The sequence below is a fragment of the Emydura macquarii genome, unplaced genomic scaffold (assembly GCF_026122565.2).
Source record: "Emydura macquarii macquarii isolate MOO-44397 ecotype Brisbane River unplaced genomic scaffold, CSIRO-AGI_Emac_v2 contig_1253, whole genome shotgun sequence".
NCBI lineage: Eukaryota > Metazoa > Chordata > Testudines > Chelidae > Emydura > Emydura macquarii.
Genome location: NW_027131390.1, coordinates 70,106,164 through 70,125,575, shown reverse-complemented (window position 1 = coordinate 70,125,575; position 19,412 = coordinate 70,106,164). Strand labels below are relative to the sequence as shown.

The window sequence follows — 19,412 nt, the reverse complement described above, 5'->3', positions numbered from 1 at the left end:
CAAGTCCTCTCTGGCTGCCTGAGAAAGGCCTCTGGCCGTTACCCATCGCTCTACTAGGCCAACTAACTCATCGTAGGATGTGAGGTCATTCTGCCCTACCCAAGCGCGAAGGTCTGATGGTAACGCCCTTGTGTACTGGTCGATCACGAGAATTTCTAGGATTTTCTCTGGTTGGTGAACCTCTGGCTGCAGCCACTTCTGGGTGAGGTGGGCGAGATCAAACAGCTGCGAGCGCGGGGCCTTGCCTTCCTGATACCTCCAGCCATGGTACCTCTGGGCCCGCACAGCCGCAGTCACTCCTGATCGAGCCAGGATCTCCATTTTCAGTTGGTGATAGTCGGCTGCCGCTGCTGCAGGTAGGTCATAGTAGGCCTTTTGGGCTTCTCCACATAGAAAGGGGGCAAGAATACCAGCCCACTGGGCCAGGGGCCAAGCCTCGTGCGCAGCTATCCTCTCAAAGGTAAGGAGGTAGGCCTCAATATCATCCTCAGCCGTCATCTTCTGTAAATACCTGGTGGCCCGTAGTGTGCATGTTCCCTCAGGTACCAGGGCCTGGGGGTTCAGGGTCTTCAGGTGGGCCTCCACCTCTCTCAAGAGAGCCTGATCCTGGTTGGCCTGGTTGATCAGCAACTGGTTGGTCTCCTGCTGAAGCCGCGCTGATTCCTGTAGGGTGGCCATCTGGGCCCTGGTGGCCTCTTGCTGGGCTGCCGTGGCCTGTACGAGGGCCTTTACAACGTCTTCCATTATGATAAACAGAGGAAAAGAAATTTCCCCTCCCCTCTCGTGTCTTTTGGTTTTTTTTTTTTTTTGTCTCTCTCTCTCTCTCAGCCGCTGGGCACCAAAATCCCACTTCTGACACCACTGTGTCGCGGGCGGCTAGGTTAGCCCTCTCGTGGGTACTGTGCCCTCTTCGGCTACGACTATGGCGTGTCTGGGTGGGAGCGGGGGGGGCCCGGTCCCGCCCTCTGCCCCGGGCCCCGACCCAGGGACCCTGTGTGGAGTAGTCTTCAAACTGCCCAGTCCATGACTTACTCCCTTTCCTGGGTCGCCTGTCTTTGGCCCCACTGCTCGCAGTCCGCTTCCTGGAACTGGGTGGGGAGGGGTTCTCCCTCAGGCCCGTGCCTTGGGTCCCTGGCCGTAGCCAGACAGGTATCCCCCCTCTTGTCTCTGGTACCTTTGGAGTTGTAATATGTGGCAGTGGTTGCTCCAAGTCCTGTAGCAGCTCCACTCCGCTCTGCTCCTTCTCCTAACTCCCTTCTAGCTGCCCCTGTCTGCCTGACAGGGAGGCTTTTAACTGCTGGGGCAAGCTCCTTGATTGGCCTCAGCTGGCCTAATTGGCCTAATTGCCCCGGAGTAGCCCCAGCTGGATCACCCAGGGAACAGGGATTTGTTCATTCTGGGCTAATATAGACCCCCTCTACTACTCTCCTGTAGCCATCAGGTCTGGCCCTGTCACAGTACCTTAGATTGGCTGTCCACTTCTCTGAGTGAATACATCATATAACTATTTAGATTCTGTCAATTCAACTACTTATAAGTTATCTTTTCACCTTGTGCTTCCACATACCATATGTTTGATAACAGAAATCCTAATATTAAACACACAAGAGAGGTCTAACTATGTGATTGTTCCTGCAAAATCTAAATGCACAACTGATGATGGGCACAAAGCTAGAAGCTGTGATATTAAGTAGTTTTCCAACATAACCTGACTTGTCAGTAGCATGTAACTCTAAATCTACTATCTGCTACTCAACTATTGTCTTTTTTGGAACACATATGAACAGGTGTATTTGAGGAGGAGAAGGCGGCATGCCGCACTTATGTCAAGCATTAGTCAACTATTAGTGAAGCAGGGACTTCTACAGAAAAAATGCCATTTTGTGCAGTATGGATGTTATTACTTAAACCGCCAGTTGTAACCATTGACCTGGTAAATCTGGTATATCTGAAGTATTAGACTTTAATGAAATGTATTTAAATAGATATTTTGTATTACTATTAAAATTTTCATTTCATAAGTTTTTTAAAGGGAAAACAAATAAAACCAAAACACAAGTGTGTGCATCATATTTAAGCTAAATTTTCTGACTTCTTATAAGCCAGATTCAGGATAAGAGGACAGGCTATCTTGAAGATAGATATTTTTCCACAGATGCTGACAGACTGATCTGTAACTGACAGGAAGAGGTTGCCTCTAAAAGTTTGTTAGGATCCAACAGTCTCTTTTCAAGAAGAAAGAAAGACAGAAAGACAGACAAAATCGGCTGGGTCTATAATCCATAAATAGATGTTTTCTTGACATTATCTTAAACATTTATTTTAAACTACAGAAAAGAATCTGAAGTCTCAGCACATTTGAATACTTCAGTCAGGAAACTACATCTCTCTATCACAATAAGTATACTAAGAGAAAATGAGTATCTTAACCTGTAATTTTTATTTCCCATACTAAAGGGCACCCACAGGTCTGGACATTACTCATACACTAGATATGGTCATTCCACCACAGTGGAGACAGTTCAGACTTTTTTAATTCCTTCCTCCTTTGACTTCAGATTCTCTTTGCTGGACAGCTGCAACACCATACTCTGATGCCAGGAGACTACATTCAAAGTTGAAACTGCATAAAATAGTAAAAAACATACTGTAGTTTATAGGAGTAAGTGAATGGAAGGTTTGACATCTACCAATTGAATTTTAAATGTATCATGACCTACTGGTTCAGACCAGTGGGTGCCCATCATATGAGAAATAAAAATTACACATCAGATAACTAATTTTCTTTTTCTCATACATGAGCATCCACTGGTCTAAATACTCATGAAAAGGTAAAAAGCAGTAAGATCTAGGGAAGAAACTTCAACAACACTACTGAAATTCTTTTAGGAAAATGGAAATAGAAAATTTACTTTAATTATTTTTATTTTATTTGCTTGCATAGTTTTAAGTCAAGGGAAGCTGGAAGGATGAAACACTGTCAGCCAAGAAAAGAATGCCAGTTCTGTAGACTTTGGAGAGAGAATTGAAAATCTGACATGGCTGCATTATAAACCTCATTGTTCAAAGTTCTGTGCTTCTCAGCCCTACACTTTGAAAGCGAGCTCTTATTGAATGCAATTTGATGACCCCAGGAAGGGTGTGACTAGATGCATCAAAATGGATGACATATTATATCTGACCCACAATTGAAGTCCTTCATACATTTTTTAGAATCCCCCATGAAGGAAGGACTTTCTCCACTGTAGTCCAATGAAGATGAACTTTAAAGACCATTTCACATGGTAAGTATTAAGATGTTTTTCTAATATTTGGGCTGAAGACAAAAATGTGAGATAAACAGGCTTAATTAGAATTCTGTTCTTTTCCACTTTGAACAAAGTCAAGATCAGGACTAAGCACTATCTTTTCATGGAAGAACTGAAGACAGGGTTCTTTACTTGACAACGTTCATATTTAACTTATTCTTTCACTTTCCATAACTGCTATAAGGAAAAAGAATAAAAAATATGGGGCAATCTCCACTAGAACATTAATAAGGAGCTTTCATAAGCAGCAGCAGAACCAGGCTGAAGTGTCATCATTTCACTCTCAAGCCAATGCAATTTATGAAGAAATAGGAGCTATCAAGAGAAGACTGACACCAAAAATCCTAGGCCAGAAGATTGAACCTGTAGTATCTGAGAATCTCTTATAGAGCACTCTCATGAGACATGGGAGGACCCAATGCCATACGTTTGTAGTGGATTTAAGCTGAAACCCCTATACGTGGTGAACATGTTTTCAAATATTCTTATATGCTGGGGTAACTGAAAGTTTCAGAGACTTTGATAGAAAGTTAACCAGTTCCCAGGAGTATCCATGTTGCTGAAAGCTCAGTCTCAGGTTCTGTGCTGTAAAATCAAAACCGCAAAGATTAGGCTGAGGCCAGCTCAATCAGGATCACTGACACTTTGTATAATCTTATTTTTCCAAATCAACTTGGTGATTAGAAGAAAATTGGGAGGGGCATACATGAGTCATCTGCCCTCTAGACGGAAAAGATGTCCATCTTCCATGCCCAGAGATGCCATTGGTGAGACCAAAATACTCATACTTTTCCTGTTGTTCTAAGTTGTGGTTAAGTCTAGATGAGAGAAAGGAAAAAAAATCACTTGTTTGACAGAGTCAAGGCTGTCCTTGTTCAGTTTCCCCTTGTTTTCTACCAACAAATGACAATGGGGCATGTTGGCTTTGAAGTTTTGTCTTGTTGTGCTGGATGCTGCTGTAACAGACAGGTGTGCTTCTTGAGGAATTAAAGGAGTTCGGTGATCTCTGGTTTAGATTTGTACTCTGTTCCTCCTTGGCCATTCCTGCATGCCACTATGGTCTAGTTGTCCTTCTTGATGTGGAATGTCAAGATATTCCTTGAGAATTTTGTGAAGCACGGCTTCAAAGTCATTGTCAATTGCTTTGGAGGTACTATCAGAGTCCAAGAGTAGAGCTAATTATGCAGGCAGAAGAACTGAAGGTTTTTAGGGTGCTGCCTTGTGTGTGCAGAACAGCAACATGAGCATGAACCACAAACACTCGGAGGCAAACTACCTGAGAACAGTGAAGAGAGAATTAAAACGCGAAAACTGGGAGAATTACCATTTGAGGTACCTTAAAAATGAGCTTCAAGAAAAACAAGACCCTGATATAATAGCAAGGAAGGTTTACTTTTTAGTGGGTTTAGCTAATTATGAACTGCTGCTGCTGGTGCTATGTGGAAAGATGTTTCCTTTTATGAACATTTTTAGCAGTAAGTCAGTCAGCTAATATAAATGTCTTCTTTCTTCATCTGGTTTATAAAGAGACTCTCAACTTAGCCAACACTACTGAAACTCCTTATTTGTCCTCTCCCAAAAATGAGAGAGTGTGCAAGAGAATGAAGGTGGTAATACTCCAGGTCCCCATTTGACTCAAATACTCCTGGGTATTCTATACATCAAGAGTCAGAAGGCTTTAGAGGGATTGCAAAACTGCTATTTTTACAACTATTCACTTCTCACACCTTCTGTGGTTGCCTTGAAGTGACAGAAGGTCTTCTGACAAAGTGGAGGTTAAAATCGTGGGAGTAAAGAGCTGGGGTGCCATGATGCTTGAAAACCTCCCCTTTCTTTAAAATGCACTGTGTAGAGATACACCCAGCTGCAGTAACTTTGTCATGGATAGACACTCTTGTTCCGCTTACTGCCAGATGAGAGTCATGTGGATTGTGCACTGCAGTAGGCTCCAATCCTATTAGACTCTCTGCTGCTAGCTGTTAGCTTCTACTATGTTGCTATGTAAAGAATGGAGGGCAGGCCCATTAAAGTGGTAGCTTAGAGTGGGCTGCTCTGGCATGCACATAGAGGAACCTAAGAGGAGAAAAAAATCAAGCTATTTTCTTGCATATTTTAAACTCTTGGGATGGTCTGCTGGTAGAGGCAGACTGGCAATATGGGATATTCCACTCTGGTACACTGCTGAGGGAAAACAGTAGAAGTCATAGTTCTGATGACTGAAAATCCAATTAATAAGAAGTTCCCAGCAGACTGATTAAAGGAAATTCCTCCCCTACAGCTGTATGTTCTAAAGAACAAAACTGCTCTCTTAGAGCCTGAATAAACGGTGTTCAATGTGCAGTGCTAAAGCAGTCTACCAGAGGAAGCCTGAACTCAAACGGTGAAAGGAAGAAAAAGGCTGAAGTACCCCCATTGAGATGGAATGAGTGACATCAAGTCCAACAGATGTCCATGTATGAGAAATGTATTATTTCATTTGCAAGGTAATAAAGTCAAGTCTACTGGTCGTCTGTAATAGAACAACTATTCTCTTTCAGAGGGGGAAGAAGGGCACTACATTCAGGAAGGAGGAGAGAATAGTCTCAGGAATCCATTCTGAAACCACGTATTGACACAAGATGGCAGTGCTACAAACCTCTGCCAGCAGAGTAATGACGGTCAAACTGAACCGACCCCATCTCAGGAGACATTCCTTCAATGTTAGAGTGGGACAGTCTTGTGGTCTTCATGAGAAAGCAGAGAAGCAATAAATCAGGGAAGAGCATGGACAAAACAATACCAGAAAGAGGTAGAATGGAAAAAACTAGGGATTTAGGGAGTTGCTTTCAAAAAACTTTTGAAAAGTATTCTTATAAGGAGATAAAAATGGCAAATATTTTAACACTTCAGTATCATTCAGAGACATCACACACTTGCTTCTTATAAATGTTATGTTTGCTCTGAGATGTTTTCATTTGTGTTAATGATATCTTAACAGCATTAAAAGCCATTCTTCATTATTAGGTATGATATGGCTTAGGAGGTCTTGCACATGGTATTTAGTTCACTTGATGTTAAGTACTCAGGGAAAATCTTAATCTGCTCATATGCATTCATTTAATGCGCTCTTTTAAAGCGCACTTCGACCTGAATTGCATTGAAGTAGACAAAGTTTCACAGAACTTGACCAGACTGAAGTGACAACAGGACATCAAAATCCTCACTTGTCTTAACTGAAAATATTTACCATTGGAAGGGTATAATCTGAGGGATTTGGGAAGAAGTTATCATCAGTAAAGTACGTAGGAACACAAGAAGAGTAAGAGATTTCTCCTAAAAAGGAAATGGATATAAAATATAAAGCACACAGAATTGGAGGAAGTCTTGCTGCCTCCATTTCTCTTGAATTCTTTTTGCAGTTCACTTAGATATTAGTTTGGGGGCAAATAAAATATCATTAACTGATATGACATTGGATTGCGATCTGGTCTTTCCTGTAGTTCACCAGTGTATCTAAATTCAAAGTACTTGGGCCTTGATTCAGGAACAGCCCTTACACAGTGCATAAGTGTTGTACTGAAGAGGGATGCTTTCCAGATCCGGGACTTCAGAAAAACAACACTATCTAGCCTCAAACTACAGAAAGAAGGTGCAAGTTACTAGTTGTGTCTTTCTGCTCTTTTGATAGATTTGCCCTGGAGGTGGGCAGTCATGGTCCAGCAACTATGTCTAAGCATATAAATCACCAGGTACTAGAAAAAGTTAAACTTCACAGTGTGGGATGCCATTACAAACTCACTTGTGAGTGGGCAAAATGTCATCCTAAATGGTTGGCATGAGTGTGGGCAGAACTGTAGAGGATTTAATTGGGAAAAGATGTTTAGATTAATTAGACCCACTGTTGGAAAAAATATAGTGATACTCACATCAGAGTTAAAGCGAAGTTGACAGACATTACAGGAAATAACTTGTTTCTTCTTGGGGGGAATGGACACTCCAAATGTGTGGTTTATGACTGCTTTTTGCACAGGATCCATCTGGAGAGCAAACAATAAAATATTCAATTTACAACTTCACAAGACCATAAACAGTGCAGAAAAGGCTCAAAATAACATTTTCTATTTTTTTTTAATAAACAGGAGGAAATAGTATTTCAAGCTTCATAATAAAATGGTTAGATTTATCTCAAGATAGGAAATGTATATCATGCCAGACACAGTTAACAAAAAAGCAGTTCAGCTAGCCCCACCACAAACCATTGCATGTTCCCCTTCCCTCACCACCAATATCACATCAAGAGGCAAGCAGCCCATAAATCCCACCTGCACCATATGCTGCTTCTAGAGCCACGCCGCTAAGCACCCCACCTCCTCTAAAAGCACTAAACATTTGTTTGTCTTTTTCTTTGCAAGGAAAAGTATCAGCACTCTTGAAAGAAAGGGAGAAAAGAGTCTTTTTTTTTTTTTGTGGCACAACTAAGTTCCAGAATCATCCAATGTGGTATATTGAGCTAAACTAGTTTTGGGATGTGAAATTAGAGATAGGAGTTTTGGGGCTTTAGAAGGAGCAGAAGAGAATTTTAAAGCTAAAATTTCCCCCACTTTCTTGCTTGATAATAAAATCCTGTTTCTTCCCCTTTGGCGGGTTGGTAGCTATTTAGAATAGGCTACTCAGTAAGTGACAGTCACCAGAGAATCCACATCAGTGACCAAGCTTCACAGGGCCTTTTTTCTCAAAAACCCAGTTCCAAGGGAATAAGGAGGGAGCTGCAAGTAGCAGAAGACCTGTAGCAGCTTCCCACTCACCTCACACACACAAATTAATTGGGAAAATCTCTTGTGGAGACATCTTTGTGAGAGGAGTTTCTTTAGAGACTCTTTTACAACACTTACTTGCTTGGAAAAATTGACTCATATTCCCCAAGGATTTCCAAAATAGAATTGATGAGTGCTACAATCCAAGAGAATATTCAAGTAATAAGTTCTACCCAGGAAGTATTTAAAAATGACTTTGCAGCAATTAAAGATGTAGCAGTTACCATATCAGGGAAAATACTTCGACACTGAGTAACGAAGACACATTGGAGACTCAAAACTGAAAACACAAAGTGTCTGAATCCTGAACTTGAAAGAGAATTCCCAGGAACTGGAAACTAATGAAGCATTTCCTAAACATCATAACTCCTGCTGGATACCAAACTTGCTTCCATTGGCAACTGTTAGCTTTCAAGATTCCTGATACCTCTACCTACTGGTACCTCTGATAACTCTGGGAGGACTTGCTCAGGGTATTGAGGGGAAAAATTACAATTGTTCTTAAATTTGTATCATGGTAGCACCAAAAAGCACCAGTGAAAAGTAAGGCCTCATTGTGTGAGGTACTGTACAAATACAAAATAAAATATAGTCCCACCCCAATCAGTTTAGAAAATATATTTTACATCTATATCTATATAGGTTTAGATGTGATTGACTTATTTAAAGATAAACATGGGTCTGGCACGAATGAAGAGGAAAAATGTGGTCTACAATGAAAAAGAGTTTACATTTCTTAACCTTGTTTATGTTTCCTGTCACAAGAGGAAGTAGTTTGATTTGCTAAGAGGTTATATTTTTCTTGCAGATTATTTTTCAGTCTCAGCAGTGATTTTCTTGCTACTATAACATATGAAGGAGCCATAGGACAAGGATGATGCACTAAACTTAGTTTGATAAAGAGAGGGAGAAAGGAAGTTGAAGTTAATGATTCTTTAGATCAGGTTTTTGCAGTGGATTAGCATTTTCCAGATTATTTGAAGCTGATGGCTAAATAGTCTAATTGTCCCTTTACTGCTTTTTTTATGCTTCCAAAAAAGGAAATTGCATTAGTTAGTATTTTCTTAATATATACACATACTCACATGTGCACACATGTACACATTCAATAACTATCTTTTGTAACATAGCGGTCTAACAGGTTATCTGTTACATAACACTTAACTGATGAGTAACTTTTTGAAGTATAGTAAAATGAAGTCCCTATTACCTTATTTTAATCCAAAAAGGGGATTTTGTAACCTTCATAGCTATCATTTATCCTTTTGGAATGATGATGTAATTTTTACCTGCTTTTGATAGTATATACTGTATTTCATTGCCTTAAGAGTCATAGAAACAAAAAGTAATTAAATAAATGCAGCTCAACTACAGTGGATTACTTAATCATAAAATGACAACAACATTACTGAAGAAGAGCAACAAGAAAAATAAGCTATAAAGCTTGAATAAAACATCACAGAAGCATAGGGCTGGAGGGGACAGAGAGAGATCATTTAGTCCAGCCCCCTGCAATAAGGCAGGACCAAGTTTACCTAGACCATTCCTGACAGGTGTTTGTCTAACTTGTTCTTAAAAACATTTAGAGATTCCACCACCTCCCCTGGTAAATTGTTCCAGTATTTAGCTACTCTTACAGTTAGGAAGATTTTCATATCATCTTATGTCCTTTGCTACAGATTAAGCCTATTCCTTCTTGCCTACTGTTTCCTCTTCATATGCAGACCTTAATATATTTGAAGACTTACCAAGTCCCCCCTACAGTCTTTTCTCAAGATTCAACATGTTTTTAACCTTTCGTCACAGGTCAGGTTTTCTAAAACTTTTATTTTTGTTGCTCTCCTCTGGACTCTCCAATTTATCTACATCTTTCCTGAAGTGTGGTACCCAAACTGGACATAATACTCCAGCTGAGGCCTTACCAGTGCTGAATAGAATGGGACAATTACCTTCTATGTCTTACATATAACACTCCTGTTACACCCCAGAATATTTGCCTTTTGCAACTGCATCACATTGATAGCTCATATTCAATCCACTATGACTCCTTTTCTGCAGGTCTACTGCCCAGCCACTTATTACCCATTTTGCAAACATGCATTTGATTTTTTCCTTCCCACTTTGCACTTGTCTTCATTTAATATCATCTTGTTGATTTCTGACCAATTCTTTAATTTGCCACGGTCATTTTGAATTCTAATCCTGTCCTCCAAAATGCTTAATACCCTTCCCAGCGTATTATGCCTCCCTTGAACAGTACCAGACCCTGGACTGACCCCTGCAAGCTCCACTAGATATGCCTTCCCAGTTTGACAGTGAACAACTGATAACTACTCTGAGTATGGTCTTTCAACAAGTTGTGCACTTACCTTGCAGAAATTTCATCTAGACCACATTTCCCTAGTTTGGTTATGATAATGTCATGTGGGATTGTATCAAAACATTTGGAATGGAATAACCCTCTCAGTGTTTCCAGAATATAGTGACAATGCTTAAGTTAAGAATAACTCCAAAACTAGAAATTAAGTAAAATTAAATACATTAAGCAAATTAAATAAACAACAATTTCTATTTCTGAACTCTACCCCTTATTGCATCATTCTACAAAATAAGCACCCAGTAGCAGAATGCTGATCTAAAGTACAGGTTACTAAACTTCTGCTGGCAAACTTTTCAATCATTCATTATATAATAATAATCTACCAGAAACACACATATCAGATCATATTTGTTGGCATGTAACTGACATTTAAATATTTCCATACTTAATGAGGTAGCATTTTTGTACAAGGTATGTTTTGCTTTCTCAATTAAGTAACTAATTGTTAGACTTGCTAATCTAGAACAGAATAGCATAGTGATGAAAAGTACCTCAACCATCTGAAGTGCCTGAGATCAGTAAAAAGGAACAGCAAAGAAAACACTTATCTGCAGAACTACTAAAAAAATAAAACCGGCAGCGATTCTCCTGTGTACTCCAGATAATAATCCACTAACATTAGGCAATCAGCAGTTTAGAAACTACAACACACTATGCATAAAGTCTCAAATTCAAACAGATACAGCCACACAAGGACAAAGTCTCTTGAACAATACAGAGCACACAGGCCTCCAGAGGCTACAGCTCTAGATTCCAAGGGGGCCAGCTGATCTTTCTCAAACAAGAGAACTGAATGCAGCCTGCTCATGATTAGTATTCAATGAGGTGCAACATTAACAATTAATGGTTTTAAATATGTCAGAAACTAGGGTGGATTACAGCATGTTTGAATAGTAACATAGTATCTGTCTGCCAGAAGGTTAATGCTGTGGGGTAAACTGATCTGGGATCACTAAATAAAATTAAATATATCTTGAATAAGGAGGGTAATTTGCTGATTTAGGTGGTGTTTGTAATTCATGAAAGCTCTTCGGTCTGTCAAATTCCAGTAGTTAAGAATCATTTCTATAAAAAAGCTGAATATGTGCTATACCTTATATCTGCTATAAATACAAGCAACAACCTAGCATCAGGATGCCTATTGTTCAGACTATGATATGAGCTACAGGCATAGTAAAGAGTTAATACATTTTGCACTGAAGTGGGTGGTAATGATCTTGAGGATTAAAAATCTTTTCCAGCTTATTCTCTTGCAATAACTGCAAACATATATATGAAATAAAGAGAAAACCAGTTGGATTAAATAAAACTATGCAGAAATAATGTGAAAAGCTTAAACCACACTCAAGGCCTTTGTGGAAGGGGGGCAATACTCACACACAGTCAGCAGAGCGGAACCCAGTTTTATGTACCTCAGAAAAGTAAGCAGCTGTACTGAGCCTGCCAAGATGTGAACGCTTGCTGTTCCAAGAAAGCTAAGCATTTTCAAGTCTTTTGCTTCAGCTAACCTACCAAATACTGCAAGATTAGCTATCCCACTTGTTCGTATTAATTAGCTAACCCACTTGTTCGTATTTAATTAATTGTTCGTATTAATTTAAACTCTCTTGCAATTTGTAGTTCTGAAGCTTGAATAAGTATCTGGATGCCTGTCTGAAAGGAAACTTTTGGTGTTTGCCTATCACTAGTGAGGTGTTGGGGATAAGACAAATCTGGCAGACATCTAGCTTTAATCTAGAAATGTGGTTACCATTTTTCTCCACTAACTCTAGCATCAGCCTGGCCCACAAACTCTCTGTTTCCTCCCCTCATCTATATCCCTACCAGTGCTTAATTTGTAATGAAAGAGGTGCCGGGGCTCAAGCAATTTTTTTACTTTCATAATGGATGCAAAAAGCCCAGAGGTGCCAGGGCTATGAACTGCCAGGCCTAGAGGTGTTGGGGCTCAGCTCTGGCACAAATTAAGCACTGTCCCTACGTAAGGCTGCCACTACTCCAAACTGCTGAAATTTGCACCCAACCCTTTTCTCCTCTCACCTCAATCATTACAATTCCCACACTGATGCCTCTCCATGTCCGGACTCTTCCGCCCCAATCTGATGCCTGCCTTCTCTCACATCAGAAATAGCACAATTCATACTGTAACAAGGCTCTCCACAGGCTCTCCATTCAATTCAGGGTAAGTTCAGAATTGCCCTCTGGTTTTTAAACACTCCTTGGAGTTGCTACAAATTATGACACAGACAAGGGACCACATTTTGAAATGATGTTGTAAACTGGTTGTAAACTGTATGTTGATAAGTGGATATAGAAGTTTAAATTGGTATACCTTCTGACAATGTGTTAAAAACCTGAGAGTGGTCAATTGAGATTCCATGCCTTTTCTCCCTTCCTGCTTTCATAAAACCCTTTTTTAAATCTACAGCCAGAGCAACTAATAATTGATTTGCTGGTACAATCAGCTCTGCTGTTTTATAAATGTAATCTTTCAAAGTGTTCCATTTATAAACTAAGACAAAGCATGTTACACAATTCCTACCCAGCAGAAAGGCACTGGTTAACATTTTAAATGCTGGTATTTAACCAAACCAATAGACAATTCTTCCATTTTATTTTATTTTATTATTTAAAATAAATGGTTTGGCAACCTGTAACAAGCAAACCCATAGTGGTCAGGTCCAGTCTATTCTTCAACTTCTCTCTAGAGCACTAGGGGCTGATGCCAACATAATTTCATTCTATGTTTGAACTTTAAACCTCTTCATGAAGGCTGGGCATGCTGCCATTATGAAGACCCACTATATACCGGAGCTTAATTCAAATTCTGTCATATGAACACCTTACATCATATCTCTCCCCAGTATTCTACATATTTTGATGACTAGTAGTTATAAAAACAGACACCTTTATTCAAAACAGAGCACATATTTAAAATGTCCACTGTAAAACCACAGTTTTACAGTAGAAAACATTAAATGTGAAAAAAAATAAAATATTAGGTATATAAATACTATTTCACCCCCATGCTGTCTGATACATTATACACTTGTTTGATGACATGCAAATTGGCAAGAATCATTTACAATTCTCTATTACTACAGCATTTGGCAAAATACACAGTATACAACAAACACTTGCTTAGAGAAACTTTGCTATAACCCTTCTCGCTGGGTCAAAGCCAAGGATAATTTAAAGTTCAACTGAACAGTGTATTGTTCTATTTTTTTTCTTGTTCATTTTGCATTCCCAGAAACCCTCGAGCCAGCCCTGCTGACACTCACTGGTTTTTATTTTGAAAAGCGTCAACGTTCTCTGTTGTAGCATACCCTGATGGTGTACTCTAAAATGTTCTGGAGCTGGAAAAGCCACACAAACATAACTGGAGAGGATTTGAGGCAGGAGAGAGCTTCCTCCAAATCCTCAGCAGGTGACACCAAGAACATGAGAATGGCCAATTCTAGAAGAAAGAAGAATGAACTCCTAATTGTACAGTCATCTGTCAATCTTGTCATTGCATGGAGAGGTGCTCCTAACACCACCTTCTTTATATAGCTATTATGTGCTTTGATGCCTTAATTCTACGTAGTATCAGAACAGAGAGTGAAACCCTACTTTAACTGAAATCAATGGCAAAACTCCCATTGATTTCAGTGATCAGGATTTCACTCAGTCTTAACCCTGGCCATCTTTGTTTTTCAATACTGGCCTTGCTTTTCCTGAGTGAGAACAGGTAGGGTGCGGTTTGCAATCCATGCCTTGACAGTGGAAGAAGTGCCTGAGGCAGAAATCAGAGCACAGGTGAGTTTGATGCCTTGACAGTGGAAGAAGTGCCTGAGGCAGAAATCAGAGCTGAGTGATGGTTTCATCAATTTCATTGTACATCTGCCCATCCCCTTGCACCCCCCAGTGGTTCCCATGATGTTGTGCCTTTGTCTCTTAGATTAAAGGGCAGCCTAATGTCAGTTACCCTCTCCATGCATAGGTACTTATAGATTGTAATCATATAACTCCTTAACCTTCTCTTTGTCAGGCTAAATAGATCAAGCTGCTTAAGGGTATGTCTACACTGCCGAGTGAAGTCGACTTACTTAAAGTTGACTTTCAGCAGCCGATTTTTAGGAGTTGCTGCAGTGTGTACACACCACACTGTTTGCGCAGGTCTCGTGCGTCCACACTCACCACACTTATTTCGACTTTCAAAGCAATGCAATGTGCATAGCTATCCCACAGTGCAACTAGCTGCGGTGGCTGTTGGGATGAGTGTCATCGTCTCATGATGCAACACTGCTTCCCACTCCCTTCTTCCTCCAAACAAACAGGAAAATTGTTTTCGCGCCGTTTTTTTACTCGTGGAGCCAGCTCAACTCTGCACTATTATTGTGAGCGTCACAAATACATCACGGCTTATCATTCAGTATTTTCGAAGTAGAGCAAGAAGCCGAAGCACAGGCAACTGCAATGCCACCGAGGCTGCCATGCTACAAGCCATCGAGCGGAACAATTCATGATTGCTACAGGCTGTAACGAATCATCTGCAGTCCATGGAGCGCCAGTTCTGGTCCCGGGAAACAAGTACAGATTGGTGGGACCGCATCATTATGCAGCTGTGGGATGATGACCAGTGACTGCAAAACTTTCGTATGCAAAAGGCAACTTTCTTCAAACTGTGCTCGGAGCTGGCACCATCCCTGAAGCGCATTAATACTTACTTGAGACAAGCTGTGACTGTGGAGAAGAGAGTTGCCATCACTCTGTGGAAGCTGGCAACCCCCGATTGTTACCGCTCGGTTGGGAATCAATTCGGAGTTGGTAAATCTACAGTGGGCACTGCCGTGATTCAAGTATGCAGGGCCATCAATAGACTTCTGCTACGAAGGATAGTGACTCTGGGAAGTGTGCAGGATATAGTGGACGGGTTTGCCACGATGGGGTTCCCAAACTGCGGGGGGAGTGGGGGGGGCAATTGATGGGACGCACATCCCTATCTTAGCACCTGCCCACCTAGCAACCAAATACATAAACCACAAGGGGTACTTTTCCATGGTCCTGCAGGGCCTTGTGGATCACAGGGGTTGTTTCACCGACATCTGGGTGGGGGGGTCTGAGAAGGTGCACGAGGCACGCGTATTTCATAACTCGGGGCTGTTCTCTAGTATGCAGGCAGACACTTTTTTCCCCGACCAAAAAATTCACATCGGGAGTGTGGAAATGCCAATAGTGATCCTGGGGGGTCCTGCTTACCCCTTGCTCCCTTGGCTAATGAAGCCGTACAGCGGTCACCTTGACAGAGACAAGGAGTGTTTTAATAACAGGTTAAGCACTTGCAAACGGGTTGTTGAATGTGCCTTTGGGCATTTAAAGGGTAGATGGAGGAGTCTCCATACTAGGCTGGACATGAGTGAAAAGAACCTCCCTTCGGTGATATCTGCATGTTGTGTTCTTCATAATGTGTGTGAAGCAAAAGGTGAAAGGTTCCCCCAGGGTTGGGCCGGGGAGACAGAAAGACTGGCCTCCAATTATGAGCAGCCAGATGCCAGCAATACACGGAGAGTTAACTGCAGAGCGCTTTGCATTAGGGAAGCTTTGAAAACTAGGTTCTGCAATGAGATGCAGGACTGATTTCTGTTCCTGTATGTTGTTTGCCTTTGGTGAACATCCCCCCACCCGCAATCGATATCTGTAACCACCAAATCCCTCCTGAACAAGATATGATTTAATAAAGGAAAGTGTTGAAATGATGCAAACTTTTATTTATGAACATTCAAGTCATGTTCATTCACTGTCTCAAGGGGTAGGGTGGTAGCTTGCTGGCCAGCTGTCAGCATGTACGCCGCTGGTTTCTGCTCACCTCCACTGGAGTGGAGGCGAGCACGTATTGCAGCCTGGCCAATCTCCTCCAAGACCTCTTGGGGGTGGGGAAAGGGAATGGCAGCAAAGCCCTTGGTTGAGGAACATTATGGAGGGCCTGCAGTGCGACTCTGTCCTGCCTCCGCTCCTCCTGAAGCTCCATAAGCCGCCGGAGCATGTCTGCCTGGTCCCGCATGATTCGCAGCATCTCCTGAGTGTACTGTGATCATGCTCCTGCATTTCTCTGCCACTCTCCGTCCATGTCCATATTCTGGGACAAGGTCAGCCGCCATGCTCTGAGCTCGGTTTCTGAGGAGTTCATGAGCTCGCCAAACATGTCATTTGTTGTTTTTTTCCTCTTTCTAATCTGTGATAGTCTTTCCGCAGCATTTCTTGAGGATGAGGCCAAGGCCGAGATGTCTACAGAATGAAAAAAAATTCACACGGTAGCCATTGTTAGCAGAGTGAAGAAAATGATACAACTGCTACAGTGTAGACAATATTCCTCATGCAGTGCACACACAGACCCTCATTCCATTCCTGACATCCCAGAGGGGTCTGCTCGCTGTGCCCTTACATAGGTGATCTGTGGACAGTGTGTGTGTGTCGGGGGAGGGGAGGGAAATACAGTCTCTGCTTAAACCAAATAAAAGTAATCAATGTGACTTGGTAGGACACTACAATGGGGAATACAAAGGTAGAGGGCATCTCCTGTATAGCTCTGGTATTTTAAACATGCGCCATCTTGACCATGAGTAATATCAGTCTCCTGAGGGTCACGCACGAGGAAAGGGAAGATTTGCTGCACGCAGCGGGATACCAGCCTGGCCCTTAAGTCGCTATGCTGTGTTCTGCCATGATGCAGGCTCCCTTGATTGCAGCATGGAGTGGCAAAGTATCCTACCGTGGAGGGAGGAACAAGGCAGCCCTCCCCAGAAAACTTTTGCAAAGGATAACAGATTACCTACATGAAAGTTTCCAAGAGATATCAACTGATGATTATCGGAGCATATCTCATCACAGAAATAAACTGTGCCCTAGGTAATCCCGCAGTACAGTCACCGAAACACCTGAAATTCCCTTCCTGCCGCCCCATGTAAAAGGACAGAACTGCTAAGAAGGGAAAAAAAAAAAACTCACCAGATGTGCCTTCCCCAGAATCATTAGTGCTGTCCTGTGTGCTGCTGGACTGCTCTGGGGTCAAGAATATGTCCTGACTTTCAGGGAAAACGGACACCCCGCTCTCCTGCACCCTGCCTCCTCGTCCAAGGATTCCTCATCATTGTCCATGGACTGAGACCTAGCGGAGGTATTGATGCTGCGGGGCGGCACCGTGGTGGGATCGCTCACCGAGAATCGCATGCACCTCATCGTAGAAGCGGCATGTTTTGGGCGAGGAGCCAGAACAGCTGTTAGCTTCCCTAGCTTTCTGATATGACTCACGCAACTCCTTGATCTTCATGCGGCACTGCTGTGCATCCCTCTTGTGTCCCTTCTCCAGCATGCCCTGGGATATCTTCCCGTAAATGTCCAAATTCGTTTTGCTGGCTCTGAGCTGAACAAGAATGGACTCCTCACCCCACAGCCCGATGAGATCTAAGACCTCGGGTCGACTCCATGCTAGAGTGCGTTTGGGCTTTGCAGAAGCTATGAGGAGTACTCTCTCCACGCTGGCAGCACAGGAGATGAAAATTCAAATCTTCCTTGGGCTTGAGGGGAGGGGACATTTCCTGGTAGCATGACCACAGTACAGTACAGCACAGCGCAAATGCCCAGAGCAGTCACAAGGGGGCATTGTGGGATACCTCCCGGAGGCCAATAAAGTTGATTTAAGTGAAGTTGTGTCTACACCGACACTAAATCGAATTAATAAATTCAAATTAGGCGCAACGTCACTTTCAAAGGTGGTCTTATTAAGTCGACTTTTGCCGTGACTTAAGTCGACTTAACAGTGGTGCCAGTGGAGACGCAGGTGTTCGAAGATCGACGTAAGTGACTTTACGTCGACTTCCATCGCCAGTAAGGCATCTTTTCCAGACCTCAGATAATTTTGTAACTCTTATCTGAATCCTTTCCAGTTTTTCCATCATCCTTTTTGAAGTGTGGACACCAGAGTTGGATGCAGTTTCACCAATGCCATAATGTTTTCCTGGTCCTAATCAATATTCCCCTGTATCTTCATCCAAGGATTGCATTAGCCCTTCTGGCCACAGCATTACACTGGGAGCTAATGTTCTCCATCACTATAATGGTCACTAATCCTTCTCTGCCACCCTGTGCTGAGACCTATGAATTTATCGTTATTCACACTGTTTAGACCTTCCTTTACCTGACCCTGAAAGATATTATGAACAGATTGTACAAGGACATGATAACCAGATGAGACCACCATCTCTATGGCTGTGCCTTGAAAAACTCCTGAGATTTCATTCTAAGGTTCCTGCTATTTTCCACCTTTTGCATTAATTTCCACCTCCACCTTACTCCTACCTCTCTCTCTTTTTCCTTCTAATAAGAATCTTACTTAGACAAATACAATCCTGCAATGCTTTGCTATGCCCAGTTTGATAGCCCAAGAATAAGCCCCAACAGCCTGACTTCAGTAAAACTTTGCAACTCAGAAATCAGCCAAGAGAAGAGTTTTTAGAGCAGGCAAGTAAAGCTCCCTACCCAAGGAGTAGCTAGTTGACTAGTGCAGCACTTTCTCTAACCATGGTCTTTCAGGAATTGAACTAAAATCATCCAACACAAAAGCTATATTTTCTGATCTTTTGCTATTCTTTTACTTTTCTCCCTCTGTGTGTGTGTGTTTTGTTTGAAAAATACACAAGTTCAAACTTGAACAAAAAAAAGTCATCCAAAAAGTAGCTCTCTTCCCCTCCTACCAGCAATGAGATTTAAGAAACATTCAAGCAAGGGATTAGGCCCTTAAAAGACGCTACAAAGATAGATTCAGAAACTGAGAAAAACGAGGACTAATGGGAATATTTAAAAAATATTATTTTGGGTGTTTTGACTGTCTCTGCCCCCCATTCATTATTTTTGCATGTGTTTAATAGATGTTAAAAATAATTTCTTGTTTGG

At 41.8% G+C, this 19,412-nt stretch overlaps 1 protein-coding gene across 5 annotated transcripts in view; it reads right to left on the bottom strand.

Moving 5' to 3' along the window:
- The window catches only part of ZNF385B (zinc finger protein 385B), a 245,389-nt gene that overhangs the window by 55,694 nt on the left and 170,283 nt on the right, over positions 1 to 19,412 (bottom strand). For all 5 annotated transcript variants that reach the window (XM_067549093.1, XM_067549094.1, XM_067549095.1 and 2 more), the window contains one exon: positions 7,214 to 7,324. In XM_067549093.1, coding sequence (XP_067405194.1) covers positions 7,214 to 7,324 — 111 coding nt within the window. The remainder of the gene's footprint in view (positions 1 to 7,213; positions 7,325 to 19,412) is intronic.